This window comes from Pleurodeles waltl, chromosome 12, assembly GCF_031143425.1.
Source record: "Pleurodeles waltl isolate 20211129_DDA chromosome 12, aPleWal1.hap1.20221129, whole genome shotgun sequence".
Lineage (NCBI taxonomy): Eukaryota > Metazoa > Chordata > Amphibia > Caudata > Salamandridae > Pleurodeles > Pleurodeles waltl.
In genome coordinates, this window is record NC_090451.1 from 10,411,971 (window position 1) to 10,437,278 (window position 25,308).

The 25,308-nt window shown below is 51.4% G+C and overlaps 1 protein-coding gene across 1 annotated transcript in view; it reads right to left on the reverse strand.

Annotated features, from left to right (window-relative positions):
* Nucleotides 1-25,308, reverse strand: part of PCSK4 (proprotein convertase subtilisin/kexin type 4) — a 2,195,633-nt gene that overhangs the window by 1,020,268 nt on the left and 1,150,057 nt on the right. Inside the window, exon 8 of the mRNA XM_069215864.1 lies at nucleotides 24,245-24,457. Coding sequence (XP_069071965.1) covers nucleotides 24,245-24,457 — 213 coding nt within the window. The remainder of the gene's footprint in view (nucleotides 1-24,244; nucleotides 24,458-25,308) is intronic.

Sequence of the window (25,308 nt, forward strand, 5' to 3'; positions counted from 1 at the left end):
GGGAACTTTAGTGCACTTTGCACTCACTTTTCAGGGTCTTGGGGAGGGCTAATTTTCTAACTCTCACTATTTTCTAATAGTCCCAGCGACCCTCTACAAGGTCACATAGGTTTGGGGTCCATTCGTGGTTTGCATTCCACTTTTGGAGTATATGGTTTGTGTTGCCCCTATCCCTATGTGTCCCCATTGCATCCTATTGTAACTATACATTGTTTGCACTGTTTTCTAAGACTATACTGCATATTTTTGCTATTGTGTATATATATCTTGTGTATATTTCCTATCCTCTCACTGAGGGTACACTCTAAGATACTTTGGCATATTGTCATAAAAATAAAGTACCTTTATTTTTAGTATAACTGTGTATTGTGTTTTCTTATGATATTGTGCATATGACACTAGGTGGTACTGTAGTAGCTTCACACGTCTCCTAGTTCAGCCTAAGCTGCTGTGCTAAGCTACCATTATCTATCAGCCTAAGCTGCTAGACACCCTATACACTAATAAGGGATAACTGGGCCTGGTGCAAGGTGCAAGTGCCCCTTGGTACTCACTACAAGCCAGTCCAGCCTCCTACACAGCCTTATAATCGGCTCTAGCTAGTTTAACTGGTTGGCGGGAGGGGGGAACGGCTTTAAGAGCATCTTTTAGTTTTTTATGAGCAGAAGAGCACACAGAATCAAACCATCTATGGACCACTGGCCCCTTCAAGGGCCTGTCCACCACCAAGGCTCGTGAGATATCAGTACTTAAAGATTCAAATTCATGGGCTATACGCGCGAGTTACTTACCTTCGGTAACGCCTTTTCTGGTGGATACACTAGCTACCTGTGGATTCCTCACTCATTCAATTTTCCCTCTGCGCCAGCTTTCGACGGAAATCTTCTTCCTACCTTCTGCACTTTGACGAGGACGTCACAATTGCCCACGCGACGCTGTCTGACGTCATACAGGCAATAAGAGGTCCTCGCCGACATGCCGACGTCAGTACCAACATTTTTTAAGTGCCTCTGAGACGAACAGGCAATTGAAGCAAATACTTATACAACAATATTTAATCATACCAAATAGATAAAACATCAGCCCAAAAATGTCAATACGCAAAAATATATACATACATACTATGTATAGCAACCTCACAAATTCCTTTCTCTTCTTTTTTTTTTTTTTAAAAACATGTACTTATATACATAAATATATACACTACATATGAAAGAAATAAACTACCAAGAGGAGCTCACACAAGGATAACTTGGTAAGACCAGACAGGCAACGGGGAGGCGGGAGGGACCGTGACAAATCCACAGGTAGCTAGTGTATCCACCAGAAAAGGCGCTACCGAAGGTAAGTAACTCGTTCTTCTGATGGATACAACTACCTGTGGATTCCTCACTCATTGAATAGAGTCCCAAAGCAGTACCGCACTCGGTGGAGGGTGCCTGAATGGTCAAACCAAGAAATCCTGCAGCACCGACCGTGCAAAATGGACATTCTTCCTAACCTCCGAATCCAAGCAGTAATGCTTTGCAAAAGTGTGGAGGGATGACCAAATTGCGGCCTTGCAGATGTCAACCACAGGAACACCCCTAGCCAAGGCCGAAGAGGTCGACTTAGCTCTGGTGGAATGAGCTCTTATTCCATCAGGGGGTTCTTTCTTTGCCAGAGAATAAAACTGCTTAATGCAAAGAATGACCCACCTGGAGAGTGTTCTCTTGTGGACTGCCCTTCCTCTCCTCTTTCCCAGGTACCCAATGAAGAGTTGATCCTCCAATCTAAACTCCTTTGTTCTGTCCACATAGAAGCTTAGCGCTCTTCTCGGGTCTAAACGATGCAACCTTTCTTCCTCTTTCGAAGGATGAGGCGGAGGATAAAAAGAGGAGAGAGTAATAGTCTGACCCAAATGGAAGGGTGAAGCAACCTTCGGCAAGAAAGCAGCCTTGGTCCTCAACACCACTTTATCTACATAGAAGGATGTATATGGGGGTTTAACAGAAAGAGCCTGCAACTCACTCACTCTTCTAGCTGAAGTAATTGCAACAAGGAAAACAGTCTTCAAAACCAATAATCTTATGGGGCAAGAATGCATTGGCTCAAACGGTGAGCCCATAAGAAATGTTAAGACCAGATTTAAATCCCACTGAAGCATAATGAAAGGAGTGGGAGGAAACCTATTAATGAGGCCTTTTAAAAATCTCAAAACTAAAGGAGATTTAAATAAAGAAGGTTGGTCTGGAAGACACAGAAAGGCTGACAGGGCCGACAAATAGCCCTTGACTGTAGCCACTGCACAACCCCTCTGTGCCAGGGACAACGCAAAAGACAAGATATCTGATAAGTGGGCACGTAAGGGATCAATTTGCTTCTCTCCACACCAACACACAAATTTAGCCCACCTGCTAGCGTAGATAGATTTAGTGGAGTGTCGCCTGGCCGATAAAATAACATCCACTACCTAAGGTGGGAGAGAAAAGGAATTCAGGTTGCCCCTTTCAATCTCCAGGCATGAAGGTGCAGGCTCTGGAGGTGGGGGTGTAAAACCTGCCCCTGCAACTGCGAGAGGAGGTCTGCCCTGTGAGGGGTGCCTAGACAAAAAGCCTGGATCCGCAGGAGCCACATGATATCTGCGTGTCACTGATCTATTAACAGCCGAAGATGACACCATCTTTTTCCTGATCTCTAAAATTGGGTCTAACAGAGCCTCATTAAATGGCAGAAATGGCTCTGCAACTGTCGAAGCAGGATGTAACACCTCCGTCAAGATACTGGGTTTAGATTCAGACACCGGCAAGGAAGGGTCCAAAAAGTCAGCTGCTTTCCTTATGACAGAGTGGAACGAAGCAGCCTCCTCTGTATATTCTCCAGGAGATGTTAAGTCCCACTCTGGAGAGGTGTCTAAGCCACTTGCCGTATCCAAACCCTGGAGATCTCCCAGAGGTTCTTCAATCTCCCCTTCCTCCAGGGCCTGCTTCCGATACTCCTGCTCCTCAAGGAGGTGAACAGCAAGCCTTCTTGAATGTAGCCTGGCTTCAATCCTTGGCGTCGACAGGGCGTCAGCCGACGTCGATGCCTGACGCCGATCCTCGAATCCATCTGACGCCGGATCCATCAGCGCCGTGAACTTCTTTGGCGCCGAATGAGGCAAAGGATGAATGTAGGAAAGTACCATCTTGCCTGGCATGTTACCCCCATATTTCACTGTATATATGTTGTTTTAGTTGTATGTGTCACTGGGACCCTGCCATCCAGGGCCCCAGTGCTCATAAGTGTGCCCTGTGTGTGTTCCCTGTGTGATGAATAACTGTCTCACTGAGGCTCTGCTAATCAGAACCTCAGTGGTTATGCTCTCTCTTTGCTTTCCAAATTGTCACTAACAGGCTAGTGACCAATTTCACCAATTCACATTGGCAAACTGGAACACCCTTATAATTCTCTAGTATATAGTACTGAGGTACCCAGGGTATTGGGGTTCCAGGAGATCCCTATGGGCTGCAGCATTTCTTTTGCCACCCATAGGGAGCTCTGACAATTCTTACACAGGCCTGCCACTGCAGCCTGAGTGAAATAACGTCCACGTTATTTCACAGCCATTCACCACTGCACTTAAGTAACTTATAAGTCACCTATATGTCTAACCTTTACCTGGTAAAAGTTGGGTGTTAAGTTACTTAGTGTGTGGGCACCCTGGCACTAGCCAAGGTGCCTCCACATTGTTCAGGGCAAATTCCCCGGACTTTGTGAGTGCGGGGACACCATTACACGCGTGCACTAGACATAGGTCACTACCTATGTATAGCGTCACAATGGTAACTCCGAACATGGCCATGTAACATGTCTAAGATCATGGAATTGTCCCCCCAATGCCATTCTGGCATTGGGGAGACAATTCCATGATCCCCCGAGTCTCTAGCACAGACCCGGGTACTGCCAAACTACCTTTCCCGGGGTTTCACTGCAGCTGCTGCTGCTGCCAACCCCTCAAACAGGTTTCTGCCCTCCTGCGGTCCAGCCAGGCTTGGCCCAGGAAGGCAGAACAAAGGACTTCCTCAGAGAGAGGGTGTTACACCCTCTCCCTTTGGAAAAAGGTGTCAGGGCTGGGGAGGAGTAGCCTCCCCCAGCCTCTGGAAATGCTCTGATGGGCACAGATGGTGCCCATCTCTGCATAAGCCAGTCTACACTGGTTCAGGGATCCCCCAGCCCTGCTCTGGCGCGAAACTGGACAAAGGAAAGGGGAGTGACCACTCCCCTGACCTGCACCTCCCAGGGGAGATGCCCAGGGCTCCTCCAGTGTGCTCCAGACCTCTGCCATCTTGGAAACAGAGGTGCTGCTGGCACACTGGACTGCTCTGAGTGGCCAGCGCCACAGGTAACGTCAGAGACCCCTTCTGATAGGCTCTTACCTGTCTTGCTAGCCTATCCTCCTTCCTAAGTAGCCAAACCTCCTTTTCTGGCTATTTAGGGTCTCTGCTTTGGGGAATTCTTTAGATAACGAATGTACGAGCTCATCAGAGTTCCTCTGCATCTCTCTCTTCACCTTCTGCCACGGAATCGACCGCTGACTGCTCAGGAAGCCTGCAAAACTTCAACAAAGTAGCAAAGACGACTACTGCAACCTTGTATCGCTGATCCTGCGGCCTTCTCGACTGTTTTCCTGGTGGTGCATGCTGTGGGGGTAGCCTGCCTCCTCTCTGCACTAGAAGCTCCGAAGAAATCTCCAGTGGGACGACGGAATCCTCCCCCTGCAACCGCAGGCACCAAAAGACTACATCACCGGTCCTCTGGGTCTCCTCTCAGCACGACGAGCGAGGTGCCTTGAACTCAGCAACTCTGTCCAAGTGACTCCCACAGTCGAGTGACTCTTCAGTCCAAGTTTGGTTGAGGTAAGTCCTTGCCTCCCCACGCTAGACTGCACTGCTGGGTACCGCGTGATTTGCAGCTGCTCCGGCTCCTGTGCACTCTTCCAGGATTTCCTTTGTGCACAGCCAAGCCTGGGTCCCCGACACTCTAACCTGCAGTGCACAACCTCCTGAGTTGTCCTACGGCGTCGTGGGATCTCCTTTTGTGACTTCGGGTGAGCTCTGGTTCACTCTTCTTCATAGTGCCTGTTTCGGCACTTCTGCGGGTGCTGCATGCTTCTGTGAGGGCTCCCTATCTTGCTGGGTGCCCCCTCTGTCTCCTCACGCAATTGGCGACATCCTGGTCCCTCCTGGGCCACAGCAGCATCCAAAAACCCTAACCGCAACCCTTGCAGCTAGCAAGGCTTGTTTGCGGTCTTTCTGCGTGGGAACACCTCTGCAAGCTTCTTCACGACGTGGGACATCATCCTCCAAAGGGGAAGTTCCTAGTCCTCTTCGTTCTTGCAGAATCGTCAGCTTCTACCATCCGGTGGCAGCTTCTTTGCATCCTCAGCTGGCATTTCCTGGGCATCTTCCCAATCTCGACTTTGTCGCGACTCTTGGACTTGGTCCCCTTGTTCCACAGGTACTCTCGTCCGGAAATCCATCATTGTTGCATTGCTGATGTTGGTCTTCCTTGCAGAATTCCCCTATCACGACTTCTGTGCTCTCTGGGGAACATAGGTGCACTTTACACCTACTTTTCAGGGTCTTGGGGTGGGCTATTTTTCTAACCCTCACTGTTTTCTTACAGTCCCAGCGACTCTCTACAAGCTCACATAGGTTTGGGGTCCATACGTTATTCGCATTCCACTTTTGGAGTATATGGTTTGTGTTGCCCCTATACCTATGTGCTCTCATTGCAATCTATTGTGACTGTACATTGCTTGCATTAATTTCTATTGCTATTACTGCATATGTTTGGTATTGTGTACATATATCTTGTGTATATTTGCTATCCTCATATTGAGGGTACTCACTGAGATACTTTTGGCATATTGTCATAAAAATAAAGTACCTTTATTTTTAGTATATCGGTGTATTGTGTTTTCTTATGATATTGTGCATATGACACCAGTGGTATAGTAGGAGCTTTGCATGTCTCCTAGTTCAGCCTAAGCTGCTCTGCTAAGCTACCTTTTCTATCAGCCTAAGCTGCTAGAACACCTCTTCTACACTAATAGGGGATAACTGGACCTCGTGCAGAGTGTAAGTACCCCTTGGTACCCACTACAAACCAGGCCAGCCTCCTACAATGAACAGGAGAACTCTCCGGCGCCGGACCGGCAGATCTACTCGGCGTCGCAGGCTGGGAAGTTGACACCAAAGGAACCGGCGCCGAGCCAGTACCTCCCATTGGAAGGAAGGGCATGAAAAGTGCCGGTCGTAAAGGAGCCAGAGCACTCATATTAAAGGCTAATGGCCCGAAGGACCAGCCGGTCCACCACCTGGAGCCATTTGCTGGAAAATGGCAAACATTGCATTTAAAAATGCGGAACTGTCAGCCCCAGGGGCCGGGAAAGCCGGATACTGAGGAGCCTGGGCTCGAGGTGACATCGCCCCGGCCCCGGAGTCTGAGAAGCCAGTGAAAACTCCTGACGTTGAGGAACCTCAAATACAGATGGTGGAGTCATAGGCGAAGTCGGCGAAGCCAGTGAAGTCGGTGATGCAGGAGGCGTCTGCGGCTGCGGAGTGATGGTGAGACTAACCTCCCATGTCTTTCGGCGTCGAACAGAAGGCGACCTCGAGCGTGACCGCTCCCTACTCGACCGGCGCCGAGATTCACGACGACGCCGGGGATCACGGTGACGCCGATGGGACTTAGGTGAAGATGACTTGCGCCAATGCCGCTTCTCCTTCTTCTTGGATTTCGCCAAAAAGAGTTTCGCCTCACGCTCCTTCAACGCCTTCGGGTTCATTCGTTGACAGGAGTCACATTTCTCCACGTCATGGTCAGAGCTGAGACACCACAAACAGTCTACATGTGGGTCTGTCACAGACATTTTGCCTCCGCACTCCCTGCAGGGTTTAAAACCCGACTTTCGCTGAGACATGCTTTCTTTTCAAAGAAAGAAACAGTAAGAGTAACTACGCAGAGTAGGAACAGTAGCTACGTCGAAGAATAACCGTCGTTAGAAGGCACGGAAAAAAGGGAACTGACGTAGGCACGTCGGCGAGGACCTCTTAATGCCTGTATGACGTCAGACGGCGTCGCGTGGGCAATTGTGACGTCCTCGTCGACGTGCAGAAGCTAGGAAGAAGATTTCCGTTGAAAGCTGGCAAAGGGGGAAAATTCAATGAGTGAGGAATCCGCAGGTAGTTGTATCCGTCAGAAATTCAGGATCTAACTGCTGAGACAGACACATATTAATTAAAGTCCGACCTAGTTCTTACAATTTCCTGATTAAATAATTTAGGATTTATTTTGTCCCATTTTAAACGTAAACCGCAATTTGGATTGTAGACAGTACTAGCTCTCAAACTTTTATTCTTTGGAACCTGGTTAATATTTAAGTCCAGATTAATGCTGAGGAGATTATGGTCACTGGCGCAGTGAGGCGTGATCTTAAATTCTTGAATTAAATGATAATCAGAGGAGCCAATAAGTATGTAATCAATGATGCTCCCCTTCGGTTTCCCTGTGAAGGTTGGTATATTACAGGCGTCAGCAGCCAGTTTCTCCGTCACGTGTACCAAATAAAACTTACATATAAAATAGTTTAGGGCATCTACTTCAGCAGTGTGAGTGAAATGGATTGATGACTCTCTGCCCTCATCAGGGAAGGCACACTGTTATGTTAGTTCCTTGCTACACAAAGGAGTGTTGAAATCGCCCACCCATAGTATAATTAGATTGCTATCCTGTAAAACATTTGACGAATCAATGAAGTCTGCTACCTCCTCCAGGCATCCCATAAGGAGACCCCGGGGGATATTATTATAAAAATGTTAAATCAGAATATCTTTTTGTCCACTAATAGATACTAAAACAACCATAAAATAAGGGGAAGACCAAATTAAGGACGCGTTTAATAGAAGGAGATGTAAGGATACAAGAACTAAAAGGTCGCCACCTGCTCTCCCCATTGGGGAGGTTATAGCCGGCTGACACAGAGAAGTAAATCCATTCAGAAGGAGCGTATCCTTAGACCAAGGGGGTCATTCTGACCCTGGCGGTCGGTGATAAAGCGGCGGCCAACCCGCAAACAGGCCGGCGGTCCAAAAAATGGTATTCTAACCCTGGCGGGAACCGCCAACACAGGCCGCCACATTAACACTCCGACCGCCACGGCGGGACCAACAAACAGCGCGGCGGTCACCGCCAACAGGCAGGCGGCAGACAATGTACCGCCCACCCTATCACAACTCACCAATCCGCCACCTTTTCCGGGGCGGGAGCCCCGCCGATAAAAACACGGCGGAAACAGACAACGAATGGGAAAACGCTCACCTATACACACTCCACGAGGAAGGAGGACAGCATGGAGCCCGAATTACACATCCTACCAGCTCTTGTCTACCTGCTCATCTACCAGGAGTACGAACGCCGGCGCAGACGACAACGGTGAGTACTGCACCTACAACACAGGGGAGGGGGGAGGAGAAAAGATTACGGGGACACACATGCGCCATACACCCACCCCCCCACCACAAATACCTACACCCCATTGCCGAGCAACAAGTCAGAGTGACACCACACAAACCCCCCGGAATAATGCAAAGACACAATTTAAATGTTCGAAAAAATATGTATCAATAGCTCCATAGAAGGAATGGCAAATATGCCATATAAAAGATAAAAAAATAAGGAATGAAGATAGTCCACAAGATATCCATAGGCAAAAAGTCCTGCACATTCCGTCAAAGTTCCATAGTCCGTGGGCCAATGTGCACAAACACATGGGCAAAGCCCACACAGGAGACCAGATACCATTGGAGAGAACACTGCAGGGGCAGCAGATGATAAAAGTACAGGCACCTCAGGGGGAAGGGAAGGGGGGGCACCTCAGCCACATGAGTCCACAACGCCAGATCCACGAGGGGCCTCCATGCCCACTGTCCCATACTGGGGGGTGCAAAGCCACAGTCCATCAGATGGATTACCGACTCCACTGTGATTGGAGGAGGCATGGTGCCCCGAGTGCTCCTTGAAGCCCTGCTCGACACTGAACCGGCACTGTCAATGGGCCAGCGGTGCTTGAGAGGAAGGGCCCAGCGGAGCGGTGCTTGAGATGAAGGGCCCAGCGGAGCGGTGCTTGAGACGGCGGGGCCCAGCGGAGCGGTGCTTGAGATGAAGGGCCCAGCGGAGCAGTGCTTGAGACGGCGGGGCCCAGCGGAGCGGTGCTTGAGATGAAGGGCCCAGCAGAGCGGTGCTTGAGATGAAGGGCCCAGGGGAGCGGTGCTTGAGACGGCGGGGCCCAGCGGAGCGGTGCTTGAGATGAAGGGCCCAGCGGAGCGGTGCTTGAGATGAAAGGCCCAGCGGAGCGGTGCTTGAGATGAAGGGCCCAGTGGAGCGGTGCTTGAGATGAAGGGCCCAGCGGAGCGGTGCTTGAGACGGCGGGGCCCAGCGGAGCGGTGCTTGAGATGAAGGGCCCAGCGGAGCGGTGCTTGAGACGGCGGGGCCCAGCGGAGCGGTGCTTGAGATGAAGGGCCCAGCGGAGCGGTGCTTGAGATGAAGGGCCCAGCGGAGCGGTGCTTGAGACAGCGGGGCCCAGCGGAGCGGTGCTTGAGATGAAGGGCCCAGCGGAGCGGTGCTTGAGATGAAGGGGCCCTGTTCAGCGGTGCTTGCCCCGGCGGGGCCATGTTCAGCGGTTCATGCCCCAGCGGGGCCCGTTCAGCGGTTCTTGGGCTGGCAGGGCCCGTTCAGCGGTTCTTGCCCCGGCGGGGCCCGTTCAGCGGTGCTCCTCCCGGCGGGGCCCTGTTCAGCGGTTCTTGGCCCGGCGAGGCCCGTTCAGCGGTTCTTGCCCCAGCGGGGCCCGTTCAGCGGTGCTCCTCCCGGCGGGGCCCGTTCAGCGGTTCTTGCCCCGGCGGGGCCCGTTCAGCGGTGCTCCTCCCGGCGGGGCCCTGTTCAGCGGTTCTTGGCCCGGCGGGGACCGTTCAGCGGTTCTTGCCCCAGCGGGGCCCATTCAGCGGTGCTCCTACCGGCGGGGCCCTGTTCAGCGGTGCTTGCCCCGGCGGGGCCCGTTCAGCGCTGCTCCTCCCGGCGGGGCCCTGTTCAGCGGTGCTTGTCCTGTGTGTCTAGGGAGCCAGACCTGGGCAAGACTTCCCACTCATTCCCCATCCGAACTTGCAGTCGCGGCGCCCTCCTGTGATGGAGTCCTGGGCCCGTGGGTGTCGTCCGTCACACCCGGGATGGGGCTGGTGGGGACCTCCTGGGCAGCTCGCCTGCTGCCTGACTTCTCCGCCCTGCTGCCCTTGCCCTCCTTCGCTGGAGCTCTGTGGCCCTTGCCTCCCTTGGATGATGTGGCAGGTGACGGGGCAAGGCTACTGTCCTTGGTGGCAGCCGTCTCAGGCTTGTCGCGCCGGGCCTTTTTCTTCCTTGTCCTCTTCCCGGGGGGCGGCTGGCTGTCCCCTTGCTGCTGGCCGATGTTCCTGCCCTAGGATCTGGTGGACTCCAATAGCCCTGCACTATGGTCACAGTAGATGCAGGGCTGGTGGTGGCTGAGGTGCTTTTCTTGGTCTTACCAGATGGAGGGGGTGGGTCAGTGATTGGAACGAGTTCAAGGTTGGAAAGGAAAAGGACTTTGGAAGGACAGGGACGGGTAGGTGTAGTGGGTTTGGGAGTGGAGGAAGAGGATGTGGTTGTAGGAGAGTCAAATGTGCTGTCTTTGGGTGCAGGTGCTTGTGACGGAGGCTGTCGTGAGGTGGATGGCTGTTGGGTGGGTGGCTGCCTGCGTTTGTGTGCTTTGGAAGAGGGGGTGACAGACACACTGGGAGAGGACACAGGGGACGTGTAAATGGCAGTGGGGGTGGTGATTGCACGTGTGCGGACTGTAATGGAGGGTGTGCTGGTGATGGAAGTACTGGCTGATGGTGGTGTGCATGCAGGTGTGAGTGGAGACGTCACAGGGAGGGAGGGGGGAGATGAGGAGTGGGGGACACAGAGGTGGTAGTGACTGTTGGCATGTCTGCATCTGGATGTTGCTTGGGTGAATGCTTGTGGGATCTGTGGTGCTTATGTCTGGATGAGCTGCCCTTGGGTGTAGAGGTGTGTGCAGGCTGGTCTGATGGTGTGGATGGGATAGGCAGAGGAACAGGAGACTGGGACTGGGTGGAGGGAGTCAGAAGAGGGAGGCTGGAGACAGGGACAATGGCTGCCGTCAGTGCTGAGGCCAGAGCGTTGAACGATCGCTGATGGGCAGCCTGACCCGAATGAATGCCCTCCAGGTATACATTGCTCCGATGCACCTCCCTTTCTACACCCTGGATGGCATTCAAGAGGGTAGACTGCCCAACAATGAGTGTCCTGAGGAGGTCAATGACCTCCTCACTGAGGGCAGCAGGGGTAAATAGGGCAGGGCCTGAGGTCCCTGGGGCGAAGGAGATGCCCGCCTTCCTGGGCGAGCGGGCACGGAGCGAAGGCTGAGGGGCTGCTGGGAGGGCGGGGCTGGTGCGCTGGGTGGCGGCTGTACCTGTTGTGGCGGTGGGCACGGATGTTGCCGCCACCGCTAGGGAGCTCCCTTCCGAGGACGTGTCGGTGTCACTGATGTCTCCACGGGTGCCCGTTGTGGAGCTCCACTCGCCCTCCGTCTCACTGGTGTACTCGGAGTCTGCCGTATGGCCCTCCGGGGCCATGTGAGATGCAGCTCCCTCGTGCTCCAATGCCACTTCTCCTCCGCCAGATGATGCTAATGCACACATGAACAGGAAGACAAAGAAAATGGGGGGGGGTGGAGAAATGAAGACAGGTTGAGTGCATGCATTGGCAACACCGTTGTCGGAGAAGACAGACACAGAAGCCCCCTGAACTAGGCCGCGCAATGGGGGTACACTACTCAGTTATTGTGACTAGTTCTACGGGTCTATGGACGACAAATGCACACATGGGTGAGGCCGGACCATGGATAGCTGTACTTGGCACCCTACAGAGGTGGGGGGCGGGGGCACAGGGCCGTGTCTAACGGAGGTGCCTAGCCTACAGAATGCGCCCTGGCCTGGAGATAGCCACAGCCCTCCTCCCCCACCCAGACACCTTCCCTGCGCGCAAAGATAGCAGAATGTGCTGATACTCACCCCTTGTGTCTGCTGTGATGTCCTCACACGCCCATCCAAATCGGGGTAGGCCACCGCCAGGATCCGGGACATCAGGGGGGTCAATTGGCGGCTGGCACCCCTCCTACGTTGGGAGGCCATCCCCAGCAGAGACTCAGCGGTCTTTCTGGTCCTGCGGCGGATGTCCTCCCACCTCTTTCGGCAGTGGGTGCCCCGTCTGTTGTGGACCCCCAGGGCCCGGACGTCCTTGGCGATGGCACGCCAAATGTCGATCTTCTGATGGGCGCTGACCTATGTGACATGTACAGGGTGGTAAAAGAAAGCGCATCAGTTTTCTGCCTGGTCAATGTGAGTGGCCCCCCCCCTCCCCAACCTTGCCTTGTGGCACATGCTCTCATCTTTCGTGCGTTGCACTCCTCATTCGCTCCCCTCCCGACCATCTTACATACACCCCACTCAACACAGGCATAGCCCATTCAACGTGCACCCTGTGTACTAACCTGTTGGTCTGGAGGACCGTAGAGTAGCGCATACTGGGGGAGGACCCCATCAACAAGTTTCTCCAATTCTTCGGCAGTGAAGGCAGGGGCCCTTTCCCCAGTCGCAGCAGCCATTGTATCTCCCAGACCGAGGTCACAGCAGCACTTGCAGTATAGTCCTCTCCTGTGGATGATCAGGTCTCGAGTGATTAATCAGATAGAAAATGCCGGTCACGCCCGCGGCGGTGCGTACCGCGGCGGTGCGTACTGCGACCGCCGGCGCACATCATCATTGGCTCCTGAGAGCCATAGGGTTCAATGTTAACCAATGCTGCTTTGCGCCGCGGTCTTCGACCGCCTACCGCCACGGAGTGCTACGCCAGCGCAGTGACCTCACATCCCACTGTCACACTTCACAGGTCAGGCAGCCGCCATTTCAAGGGCCCACATGGCATGATTTCTACTGCGTCACACAGGCCTAGGCCTTGCATTGCCACTCATACAAGCCATTCAATGCATAGCGATTCCTGTACTGTGCAAGCTGTGTGAACGAACCTGTGGGTTGCTTGACTCTGTGCTCCATATTGTCCTTCCTAGGCACCGTCCGCTGGGACTTGCAAGGAGAAGGATGAATCCTCCCGTGTACCGGCCGCTGGTGGACCTGTCGACAATGGAAGAACGACATACCATATTTACATACCGGCTTGGCAGAGCAACCATACATGAACTATGTGCCCAGCTGGAGCCAGACCTGATGTCCCCCATCCGCCAACCCACAGGGATTCCCCCTCTGGTGCAGGTTCTGTCAGTACTCCATTTTTTGGCAAGTGGGTCTTTTCAGACCACAGTGGCCATATCATCTGGGATGTCTCAGCCTATGTTTTCTAAGATTTTGTCCAGAGTGTTGTCTGCCCTGATGAAATACATGCGGAGCTACATTATTTTCCCTGAGGTGGGCGAATTGGCTACAGTGAAGGGTGATTTCTATGCCCTTGGACATATCCCCAACATCATTGGTGCCATTGATGGGACCCATGTGGCTTTGGTTCCCCCCAGTGGAAGTGAGCAGGTGTACCGAAACAGAAAAAGTTATTATTCGATGAATGTCCAGGTGGTCTGTTTGGCTGACCAGTACATCTCCCATGTAAATGCCAAGTTCCCTGGGTCAGTGCATGACGCGTATGTCATGCGAAATAGCAGCATACCTTATGTGATGGAACAGCTACAGAGACACCGTGTGTGGCTAACAGGTGACTCTGGTTACCCCAACCTGTCGTGGCTACTGACCCCAGTGAGGAATCCCCGGACCAGGGCAGAGGAATGGTACAATGAGGCCCATGGGCGAACTAGGAGGATCATAGAAAGGACCTTTGGGGTCCTGAAGGCCAGGTTTAGGTGCCTGCATATGACAGGGGGATCCCTCATGTACTCACCAAAGAAGGTGTGCCAGATCATCGTGGCCTGCTGTATGCTTCACAATCTTGCATTGCGACGCCAGGTGCCTTTTCTGCAGGAGGATGGTCCAGATGGTGGTGTTGTAGCAGCTGTGGAGCCTGTGGAGAGTGAAGAGGAGGAAGACGACGGGGACGACACGGACAACAGGGAGACAGTCATACAACAATACTTTGAGTAGCACCCAGGTAAGAATCAGCCACCCCATTTTACATTTACTGAAGGCCTCATGCGTCTCCACTGTCTGTGTTTCCCCCCAGTTCCTGGTAACTGATTTGTGACTTTCCCTTCCCTTTTCAGAGCTGTATGACCCACTGCCTGACATCAGCTTTGTTTGCCCATGGACTAAAGCTTATTGAGATTGGTATGTTGTCATCACAAAGTAACTGGACATTATTGCACCGTTATGTGTAATACATTTGTTGAAAATACAAGCAGACTCCTGTTTTTTAAGTGCAATAAGTGATTTATTTTAAGTGCTACATATAGGTACATGATTGGGAAACGGTGATGGGTGGGGGTGGAGTAATGTCCATGGCAGAGTCCAGTTCTCAGTCGCACAGGTGCATTGTCCATATGCCTGGGGAAAGATGGAGCAGGGGCAGTTCAAAGTTGGACAGGGTGACAATGTGGGACAGTGGAATGACATCAGGGGGTATCTTAGGCTGGCGGGGGTCTTGCAATCCTACTCTGTCTTCTTGTGAGATCTCAGGTTCCGCTTGCGGGGTGGTTCTTCTTCTGCAGGAGGTGGGGTTCTGGTGGCCTGTCGTTGTGTGGGGGCCTCCTGTCCACTTGCGCCGGTGGAGGTGGTAGGCTGTTCCTGGCCTGGGCTAGTGACAGGGGCCCTTTGGGGTGCCACATGGTCCCGCAATGTGGTGACGATCTGGGTAAGGGCCAGGACGATGGTCCCCATTGCGGAACCGATGTTCCTCAGTTCCTCCCTGAACCCCATGTACCGTTCCTCCTGCAGTTCCTGGATCTCCTGGAACCGGGCCAGTACCGTCGCCATAGTCTCCTGGGAGCGGTGGTATGCTCCCATGATGGTGGTGAGGGCCTCTTGGAGAGTGGGTTCCCCGGGCCTGTCCCCCCCCTGTCGCACAGCAGCCCTCCCAGTTCCCCTGTGTTCCTGGGCCTCTGTCCCCTGGACGGTGTGCCCACTACCACTGCCCCCAGGTCCCTGTTGTTGTTGGGGTGGTGGGTCAACCTGGGTGCCCTGTAGTGGTGGACACACTGCTGATTGACGTGTCCTGGAGACAGAGGCATGGGCCCGCTCAGTGGGAGCTGTGCTGGTGTTCCCAGAGGGGGTTGGGTCTGGTGTAGCCTGTGGCTGTCTGTGGGGAACCGACTGTCCAGAGGTCCCCGATGGGCCGGGCTGGTCATCTGGCTCCAGGGAGACAGAGCTGCTGTCATCGCTGGGGGCCTCTTCTGGGGGTGGGATGGACATCTCGGGACCCTCCGTGGCGGTGTGGTGGCGTTCGGGTCCTGCAGGGGTATAAAGGTATGGTTATTGCTTCTGTGTGTGGCATTTCGTGTGATGGGTGGGTGTCCGTGTACCCAAGTGCAGGCATTTCCTTGTGGGGGCTTTTGTGAGGGTGGCTTGTGGGGGTGATGTGTGTGTGCAGTGGGCATGCTTTGGTGATGGGTGTCCATGCTTTGTGGTCGCATGCAGGGCTTGGTGTTGGGATGGGTGGGTTGTGATGGTGAGCCTTTTGCTAGGGGTTGGTGTGAGGGGGGAGGGGGTGAGGGTGGGGGTATGATTTGGCATGCAGGTGGGGTGGGGGTGGGAAGCAGTAGTGAAGATTTGCCTTACCAGAGTCAATTCCTCCGCCTACTCCTGCGAGGCCCTCAGGATGCAGGATGTGCAAGACTTCCTCCTCCCACGCGGTAAATTCTGGGGGAGTAGGTGGGGGTCCGCCACCAGTCTTCTGCACCGCAATGTTGTGCCTTGATACCATGGAACGCACCTTCCCCCGTAGGTCGTTCCATCTCTTCCTGATGTCGTCCCGATTGCGTGGATGCTGTCCCACCGCGTTGACCCTGTCCACTATCCTTTGCCATAGCTCCATCTTCCTGGCAATGGTGGTGTGCTGCACCTGTGCCCCGAAGAGCTGGGGCTCTACACGGACTATTTCCTCCACCATGACCCTGAGTTCTGCGTCACTGAACCTGGGGTGTCTTTGGGGTGCCATGGGGTGGTGTGGTTGAGGTGTGGGGTGGCGTTTGTGGTGATGAGTGTGGTGCGTGTGGTGGTGTGTGGTGTTTGGTGCGTGGATTCTGTGTGGGTGATGGTGCTGTGTGCCTCTGTGTTGTGGGATTGTCTATTCTGTGCTCTCTCTCTAGCCTTCGTCAATGATTCCGGGTCGTAGGGGCATGTGGGTGTGTGTTTTATATTGTGTTGGGTGTGTGGGAGTGATGTTAGTATGTGTATCAGGTGTGTGTATTTCAAACTGACCAATGTGGCTGAGTTTTCTATGTGTGTGTGTATTTTGACCGCGGCGGTGTGTACCGCCAATGGAATACCGCGTTTGAAAGACCGCCACGTGGATTTGTGGGTCGGAATGGTATGGGCGTATTTCTGTTGGCGTGACGGTGGAGGTTTGGTCATCGCCATTTTTTCGCTGACCTTTGGTGTGGCAGACTTTTGTGGATGTCGGGTTTTTGGCGGTTTGCCAGTTGCGGGTCAGAATGACCGTGGCGGTTTACCGCGGCCGCAGCGGTGTTATGGCGGTCTTCTGACCGGCGGTAAGCGCCTTTTACCGCCGAGGTCAGAATGACCGCCCAACACGTCTTCTGTAGACAAATTATGTCATAAGAAGAAATAAAGCTCCTCCAATCCGAGTTGTCAGTTTTAGACCGCAGCCCCGCTATATTCCAACTAAGCAGAGTTAGTGGTCTAAACCCAGGTCATGGTGTTAAAACTCTGGTATTTATAGGAGTTGACAAATCCAATACAGACTTTCCTGCGTCCCGAGTACATTCATTGTAAACATTCCCAGCTATTGATCTCGCCATATTAATAGGGCAGGGGTGAACCGTGGCCGTCAGTCAATCATTCTCGTCAAGATAATTGAGAGTCAAAAACCGATTGCTAGTGGGTACATTTACCCGCAATTGGGACCTTACTGGGTCAGGTGTGTGGGTTCTTAGGTTAGTAGCGGAGCGATGTGGTAGGAGCGTGGGGTCATAAAATTGACACAGGGGATGTATTTGGATCCTATTGCAAGACCTATTGCATTGTTCGGAGTTGGTCAAAAAATAGTCCACTGAACAAGAATTTGCAAAATTTAAAACAAGATAATCTCCCTCCTCCATTTTCTTTGAATATCCAACTCTCCTCACTCTGCGGGCCATAAGAATCTTATCATTATGATGAAAATTAGGTTTAATATTAGATTTCAACCAGTGACCAGCTTTCCTGATTAGGGATTGGGTATCTTCTATTTTAGAACTCACCAAAGGTGGAACATTTGATAGAACCAATACACTCGGATTGCAGTCTGGAGGTAGATGTAAAGAATCTGCATAGTTTGTAGATTTATTATGACCCGTAACATGCAACCTGGAGGAACAAACTTCCCTGGTCAACCCCTGTGCAGAATCGTCCATTAAGTTTCCTTGGCCAGAAACGGCCTGTAGACTGGGCGAGGGATTACTTGCTCCTTGAGGTAACAAAGTAGATAGGGGGTTGGTTTGGTGAACCGGGTCTTGGCTGAGAGGTTTTCCCGTACTTACTGATCATGGCTTAAGTAAATGAGATAAAATACTAGTCACATCATTACAAAAGCAATCAAGCTTCCTAGTGATCATTATGATAAGTTTCGCCTCTAAGGTTGCACAAAAAGATTTAAGTATAAAATCTATAACACTAGTAAAATCTTCAGGGGCATCCTTTCTCAGAAAACATTCAGGAGTGGAAACCAGGGAAACTGGATCTTTAGCACTTGAAACCGAAAGGGTGGGTGTTCTCTTTTTAGAGCCCAAGGCCTTTTTTGTATTTTTAGATTTTTTCCCAGCTCTCCTCTTCTTCAGAGGAGGAGAATCAACCTGAGAACAAGAGCTTTCCAGAGGTGGATTAACAAATGGTGTAGGAGAATTGTTTAAATCTGTGGGAGGAGGTATATTATGGCCCAACTGTATAATACTAGAAGGCAGGACCGTCGCCTCCTTCTCAAGCGCATCCCGCAAGGCGGGAGCACTGCGATGAATTTAAAGGGCTCCTGCCTTTCTGGTTGCTGCCGCCTCCTCCCCAAGCGGTTCATGCAGGGGGTGACAAGGATGGCAAGAAGAAGGATGGAAAGTCTTCTGAGAAGGGTGGGGACAACAGTAAACATTCTGAGTCTTCATCAGGCACACAAAAATCCTCTGGGGGTGGTGGGTCCAAATCCTCTTCTAACAATCAGAAAAAGCCTTGGTGTTATTTCTGTAATGTCAAAGGCCACAGGGCAAGTGATTCCACTTGTCCAAATAAAAACACCAAACCTCCTACCACCACAACCCCTGCTGCAAATTCTACTGCCCCTAGTAATAGCAGTGGTGGTGGGAAATCTACTACTAATAGACAATCCAAGGGTGTAGCTGGGCTCACTGTTGGCAATGTAGTTGGGGTTGGTCTTGTTAGGGAGACCACAGAGGCTGTTTTAGTCTCTGATGGTGGCACTGATTTTGACACCTTGGTTGCTTATCCCCTTAATATGGGTAAGTACAAGCAAATTCCCCTAATCAATGTTGTTGAGGTTGAGGCCTACAGGGACACAGGAGCTAGTGTAACTATGGTGATAGAAAAACTGGTCCACCCTGATCAACACCTACTTGGTCAGCAGTACCAAGTGACTGATGCTCATAACAACACTCTTAGCCACCCAATGGCTGTTGTGAATCTCAACTGGGGGGGGGGAGTTACTGGTCCAAAGAAAGCTGTGGTAGCCACTGATTTACATGTAGATTGTCTACTAGTAAACAATTTGGAGACATCAGCTTGGGCAGAAGTGGAGTTGGAGGCTCATGCAGCAATGCTGGGCATTCCAGGACATATTTTTGCTTTGACAAGGGCTCAGGCCAAGAAGCAAAAGGACAGGGAAACAATGGACCAAGTGCTCCCTAAAGCTAGGGGTAGAAAGGGTAAATCCCTACCGACCGCTGACTGCTCAGGACGCCTGCAAAACCACAACAAAGTAGCAACCTTGTATCGCTTCATCCTGCCGGCTTTCTCGACTGTTTCCAGGTGGTGCATGGTCTGGGAGTAGCCTGCCTCCTCCATGCACCAGGAGCTCTGAAGAAATCTCCCGTGGGTCGACGGAATCTTCCCACTGCAACCGCAGGTACCATAAGACTGCATCACTGGTCCTCTGGGTCCCCTCTCAGCACGACGAGCGTGGTCCCTGGAACTCAGCAACTCTGTCCAAGTGACTCCCACAGTCCAGTGACTCTTCAGTCCAAGTTTGGTGGAGGTAAGTCCTTGCCTCCACACGCTAGACTGCATTGCTGGGTACCGCGTGATTTGCAGCTGCTCCGGCTCCTGTGCACTCTTCCAGGATTTCCTTCGTGCACAGCCAAGCCTGGGTCCCCAACACTCCTTCCTGCAGTGCACAACCTTCTGAGTTGGACTCCGACATCGTGGGACCCTCCTTTGTAACTCTGCGTGGACTCTGGTTCACAAATCTTCTAAGTGCCTGTTCAGGAACTTCTGCGGGTGCTGCCTGCTTCTGTGGGGGCTCTCTGAGTTGCTGAGCAACCCCTCTGTCTCCTCCTCCAAGGGGCGACATCCTGGTCCTTTCTGGTCCCCAGTAGCTCCCAAAAACCTCTACCGCAACCCTTGCAGCTAGCAAGGCTTGTTTGTGGTATTTCTGCATAGGAACACTTCTGCAACCTTCATCGCGATGTGGGACATCTTTCATCCAAAGGAGAAGTTCCTAGTCCTCTTCGTTGTTGCAGAATTCCAAGCTTCTTCCAGTGGAAACCCCGGAAAGGCAGTTTGGCAGTACCCGGGTTCTGTGCTAGAGACCCGGGGGATCATGGAATTGTCCCCCCAATACCAGAATGGTATTGGGGGGACAATTCCATGATCTTAGACATGGTACATGGCCATGTTCGGAGTAACCATTGTGACGCTATACATAGGCAGTGACCTATGTATAGTGCACGCGTGTAATGGTGTCCCCGCACTCACAAAGTCCGGGGAATTTGCCGTGAACGATGAGGGGGCACCTTGGCTAGTGCCAGGGTGCCCATACACTAAGTAACTTGGCGCCTAACCTTTACTTAGTGAAGGTAAGACATATAGGTGACTTATAAGTTACTTATGTGCAGTGAAAAATGGCTGTGAAATAACGTGGACGTTATTTCACTCAGGCTGCAGTGGGAGGCCTGTGTAAGAATTGTCAGAGCTCCCTATGGGTGGCAAAAGAAATGCTGCAGCCCATAGGGATCTCCTGGAACCCCAATACCCTGGGTACCTCAGTACCATATACAAGGGAATTATAAGGGTGTACCAGTGTGCCAATGAGAATTGGTAAATTTAGTCACTTGCCTGCAGTGACAAATTTAGAAAGCAGAGAGAGCTGGTTAGCAGAGCCTCAGAGATACCGTTAGGCACCACACAGGGAACACATACAGGGCACACACTATGAGCCTGGCAGGACCCCAGAGACACAAGGGCTAAAACATACATACATACAGTGAAATTGGGGGTAACATGCCAGGCTTATGGTACTTTCCTACAAGTAGGAGCTTTGCATGTCTCCTAGTTCAGTCTAAGCTGCTCTGCTATAGCTACCTCTATCAGCCTACGCTGCTAGAACACCTCTAATCTACTAATAAGGGATAATTAGACCTGGCACAAGGTGTAAGTACCACAAGGTACCCACTAAAAGCCAGGCCAGCCTCCTACACCCGCACTCACAAAGTCCGGGGAATTGGCCCTGGTCATCATGGGGGCACCTTTGCTAGTGCAAGGGTGCCCTCACACTTAGTAACTTTGCACCTAGCCTTCAGTAAATGAAGGTTAGACATATAGGTGACTAATAAGTTACTTAAGTGTGGTGAAAATGGCTGTGAAATAGTGTGTGTACTATTTCACGCAAGCTGCAAAGGCAGTCCTGTGAAAGGGTTTGTCTGAGCTCCTTATGGGTGGCAAAAGAAATGCTGCAGCCCATAAGGATCTCCTGGAACCCCAATGCCCTGGGTAAATGTAAATGTAAATTTCTTACTTGTATAGCGCACTACTCACCCGTTAGGGTCTCAAGGCGCTGTACGCATACCGCTGTGGAACCCCTCCTGGCTTTTCCCTGTGAGGTGCCCACTCATGGGCAACCTCCAAGGTGAAGCCAGGCATCCCAGCGCTGGTGGGGCCGTTGTGGAGATTAAGCAAGCTATTGCCCAGAGTTACAGAGTGGGACCCATGAATTAGATTAGGCACCGATGCAAGAATTATCAGGTCCAAGGAAATTGAGCCCAAGACCCGCTGAGGCGGGAAATGAACCCTGGTCCCGGGCCAGATCTCTGCATCAGGGTCTGCCGCTCTAACCATTGAGCCACACTTCTCACCTACCTAGGTACCATATGCTAGGGACTTTAAGGGGGATCCAGTGTGCCAACTGAAATTGGTAAATGAAGGCACTAGCCTATAGTGACAAATTTAGAAGCAGAGGGAGCATAAGCACTGAGGTTCTGGTTAGCAGAGCCTCAGTGACACAGTTAAGCACTACTGACAGCACACACACTAGGCCACACATTATGAGCACTGGGGTCCTGACCAGCAGGATCCCAGTGACACAGTAAAAACACACTGACACACACTCACAAACAGGCCAAAAAGAGGGGATAACCATGCTAGAAAGAGGCTACTTTCTCACAATGTTCAATGGGACATTTACCTTTGGGTGGCTACACCCACTATAGGGACTACTTCCTGTGGGAAGGGTCACTGCCCTACACCTAATTGGCTACTTTCTCTCCACCAAAGATGAAGGAAAAATAAAAAGAGGGTCCACCTCGCAGGCAACACCTTAGGGGTGGTGCATGCCAGGTAAGGCCACTCCTCCTACCCTGTGTTAGGTTTCCCGCCTTTGCTCCCTCCAAAAGTGGGGGTTTGCAAAGGGGGATGCCAGCTGCTGCTAGCAGCAGGCCTTGAGGGTGAGTTTCAAGGGCAGTAAGACCTTTGAAGCTCACCGCCAAGACAGTGCACATTCCTGAGGGAGGGGGAGTTCGCTCCTCCAACCAAAAAGGGCATTGTCTAAGGTTGTCAAGGTTTGTATATTGGCAGTCTGGAGGTGGCAGTTGGATAGAACCAGTCAGCAACCATGCCAGGATAGTTAGCTTTTGCAGGGGGCACCTCTAAGGTAGCCCATAGGTACCTTTAGGGATACATCCAATACTAGCACCAATTTGGATTTATCATTCTGAGTTACTTGATACCAAACAACCCATGGTTCAGAGTGTCCATCAGGTAGCTGGGAAACTAGTGTTGACTAGTGTCCGGCACATGTATTAAAATGTCTGCTCTGTTCTCTCACTATGTCCCAGGACTGGCAAGTCCAGAATGGGGACATATTGCTAATGCAGCTATGCCCTCACATATAATATGGAGCACCCTGCTTAGGGCTGTAAGGCCTGCCAGAGGGGTGTCTTACCAACAGTAAATGCAGTGTATGGTAGACAGGGCACACAGGCATTGTGCCATGTCAAGTTTGTATTTTAGGTTTGCACCAGAACACTCAGCCTGCAAGGGCAGTGCTGGGTGCATCTGGATGCATGGTCCTAGAGAGTACCCAATCAGTGCTGCTGCCCTCAGGGGCCTACTCATAGTCCCTTGTGTTCTAGGCACACAGGTGCCCACTTACTAGGAACTTATAGTGGTAACCAAGGGTGCATCCAATTGTGCCAATACATCACAACAGATTTAGGGACAAAGCTCTGGCTCAGGGAACCTGGTTAGCAGGGGCCCTGGGCATTACAATTTCTAGGACACATCAACATCAGGCAAAATGTGGGGGGATAACCATGTCAAAATGAGGCATCCTCTCACAAGCTCCACATAGTTTATGTGGTGCAGCAGTTACTGAGAGGCCCAGGTGCCTTGAACAGTCATCTCGAGGAGCTGAGCACCTGACCACAAGAAAGAAGCGTCAATGGTGAGAGCCACCTACAGCAGGGTCTAAAAAGGGCCTGTCAAGCAACAGGTTGCTGCTGTTCCACAAAAGCAGAGAGTGCTTAGCCGTAATCATCACCAACACTTCCCAATGCCCTTTGCTTGAGCCCATGGCCTTTATAAGGCACCCTTGCAGCGAGCCTTGTATAACCTAGTGTGTGGAATAATTGCTGTGCAAGAAACTATCACCCGCTCCATGACAAGCACTTGCCTTACTCTCCACGGACAACTCTCAGATGATAAATTAAAGAGTACAGGAACATCAATGGATTTACAAGAATAACACATTCTAAATGTATGCAAAACTAAATTTGAATATGTGCCTGCTTGATTGACATGAGCCAAGACTTTATATTGACATCTTGCAGCTTTCACAGGCTATACAGAAGTGAGACTCAGGAAAACAGATCATGCAAACACTGTGGTTATCAGGTGAGAGACAAATACTCAAATGGGTTGGACCAAGACATGATTGTCAAAGTCTCAAGCCAAATGGTGAAAGAGGCTGCTTGAACAAAGACAAAGTGTGAAAGTGGAGGATCCAAGGGCTACCCTTCTGACATTGATAGAAGCAGCTCTGTTTGACAGCTCAGAACAAATCAGGAACATACCACAACATGCCTGCCATACCCACCATCCCTGAGACACACCAACACTGATAGGTGATAATCCAGTGTAGGGACAACAATCCTGAGAGGAGGCAACAGCCACAACAGGTAGTGACAACCCAAGAGGGGGCGACAACTAAGAGAGTAGATGACAACCAAGAAGAGGAGTAAACAATCACAACAGGGAGTGACAACTAAGAGAGTAGATGACAACCAAGACAGGAGTCAACAACCACAACAGGGAGTGACAACACCCCAAGTGGGAGCGACAATCCACAGACCAGATGACAACCAAGAAAGGAGTCAGGAACCCAGAGAGTTCACAACAGCCCATTAGTCAGCAAATAACGCAGGAAGACCGTAACAAAGAAAAAATAAACATATGGGGGGATATGGTGATACAGAACCATCCACCACACCTCCCGACCGTCCCAGAGAGGACCAAGAGGAACTCACAATCTGCTTCTCCTTCTTCACTCCACTGCTGTAGGTACTCGTCAGTGTGGACGCACAGGCCTCGCTGTACCACGGAACGTTCCCTTTCTCTGTTGTGCTGCCCACAGAAAGTGTGTAGATGCTGTTGGTGTAACCATCACAATTGCAGTTGTCGTAGTGAAAGCCGCCGTTTCCAGATGCCCAAACAAAGATGGAGCCCAGACCACCTCTCCCCTAGAGGACATAAAAAGTAATTAATCAGTGTGGTAACAGTGACAATATGAAATCCAGAGAGATGTCCTTCATATTGTGATTTAGAACCCAGATTGGAATCAATGAGTGTAGGAAGCTGGCCTGGCTTATAGTGGGTACCTGATGGTGCTTACACCTTGGGCCAGGTCCAGTTATCCCTTATTAGTAGATTAGTAGTGTTCTAGCAGCATAGGCTGATAGAAGGTAGCTATAGCAGAGCAGCTTAGGCTGAACTAGGAGACATGCAAAGCTCCTACTACAACACTTATATCATACATCACTATATCATAAGAATCACAATACTCAGAGTTACTAAAAATAAAAGGTACTTTATTTTAGTGACAATGTGCCAAAAATATCTCGGAAGATATACTCCCTTAGGAGGTAAGTAATATACACAAAATATACACAAAAACCAAAATCAGGTAAGTAGCCGTTAGAAAAGTAGTGCAAACACTGTAGAACACAATAGAATGCAATAGGGAAAAATAGGCCTGGGGGCAACACAAACCATATACTCCAAAAGTGGAATGCGAACCACAAATGGACCCCAGGCCTAGTGTAGTGTGTAGAGGGTCGCTGGGAGTGTAAGAAAACACTAAGGGTGTCCAAGATACCCCACCCCAAGACCCTGAAAAGTAGGAGTAAAGTTACCCTACTGCCCCAGAAAGACAGTAAAGTCGAGATAGGGGATTCTGCAAGGACAACAACTGACTGCAAAACACCGAAGGCGGATTCCTGGACCTGAGGACCTGCAAAGGAAGGGGACCAAGTCCAAGAGTCATGCAAGTGTCCAGGGGGGCAGGTGCCCACTAAACCCCGGATGAAGGTGC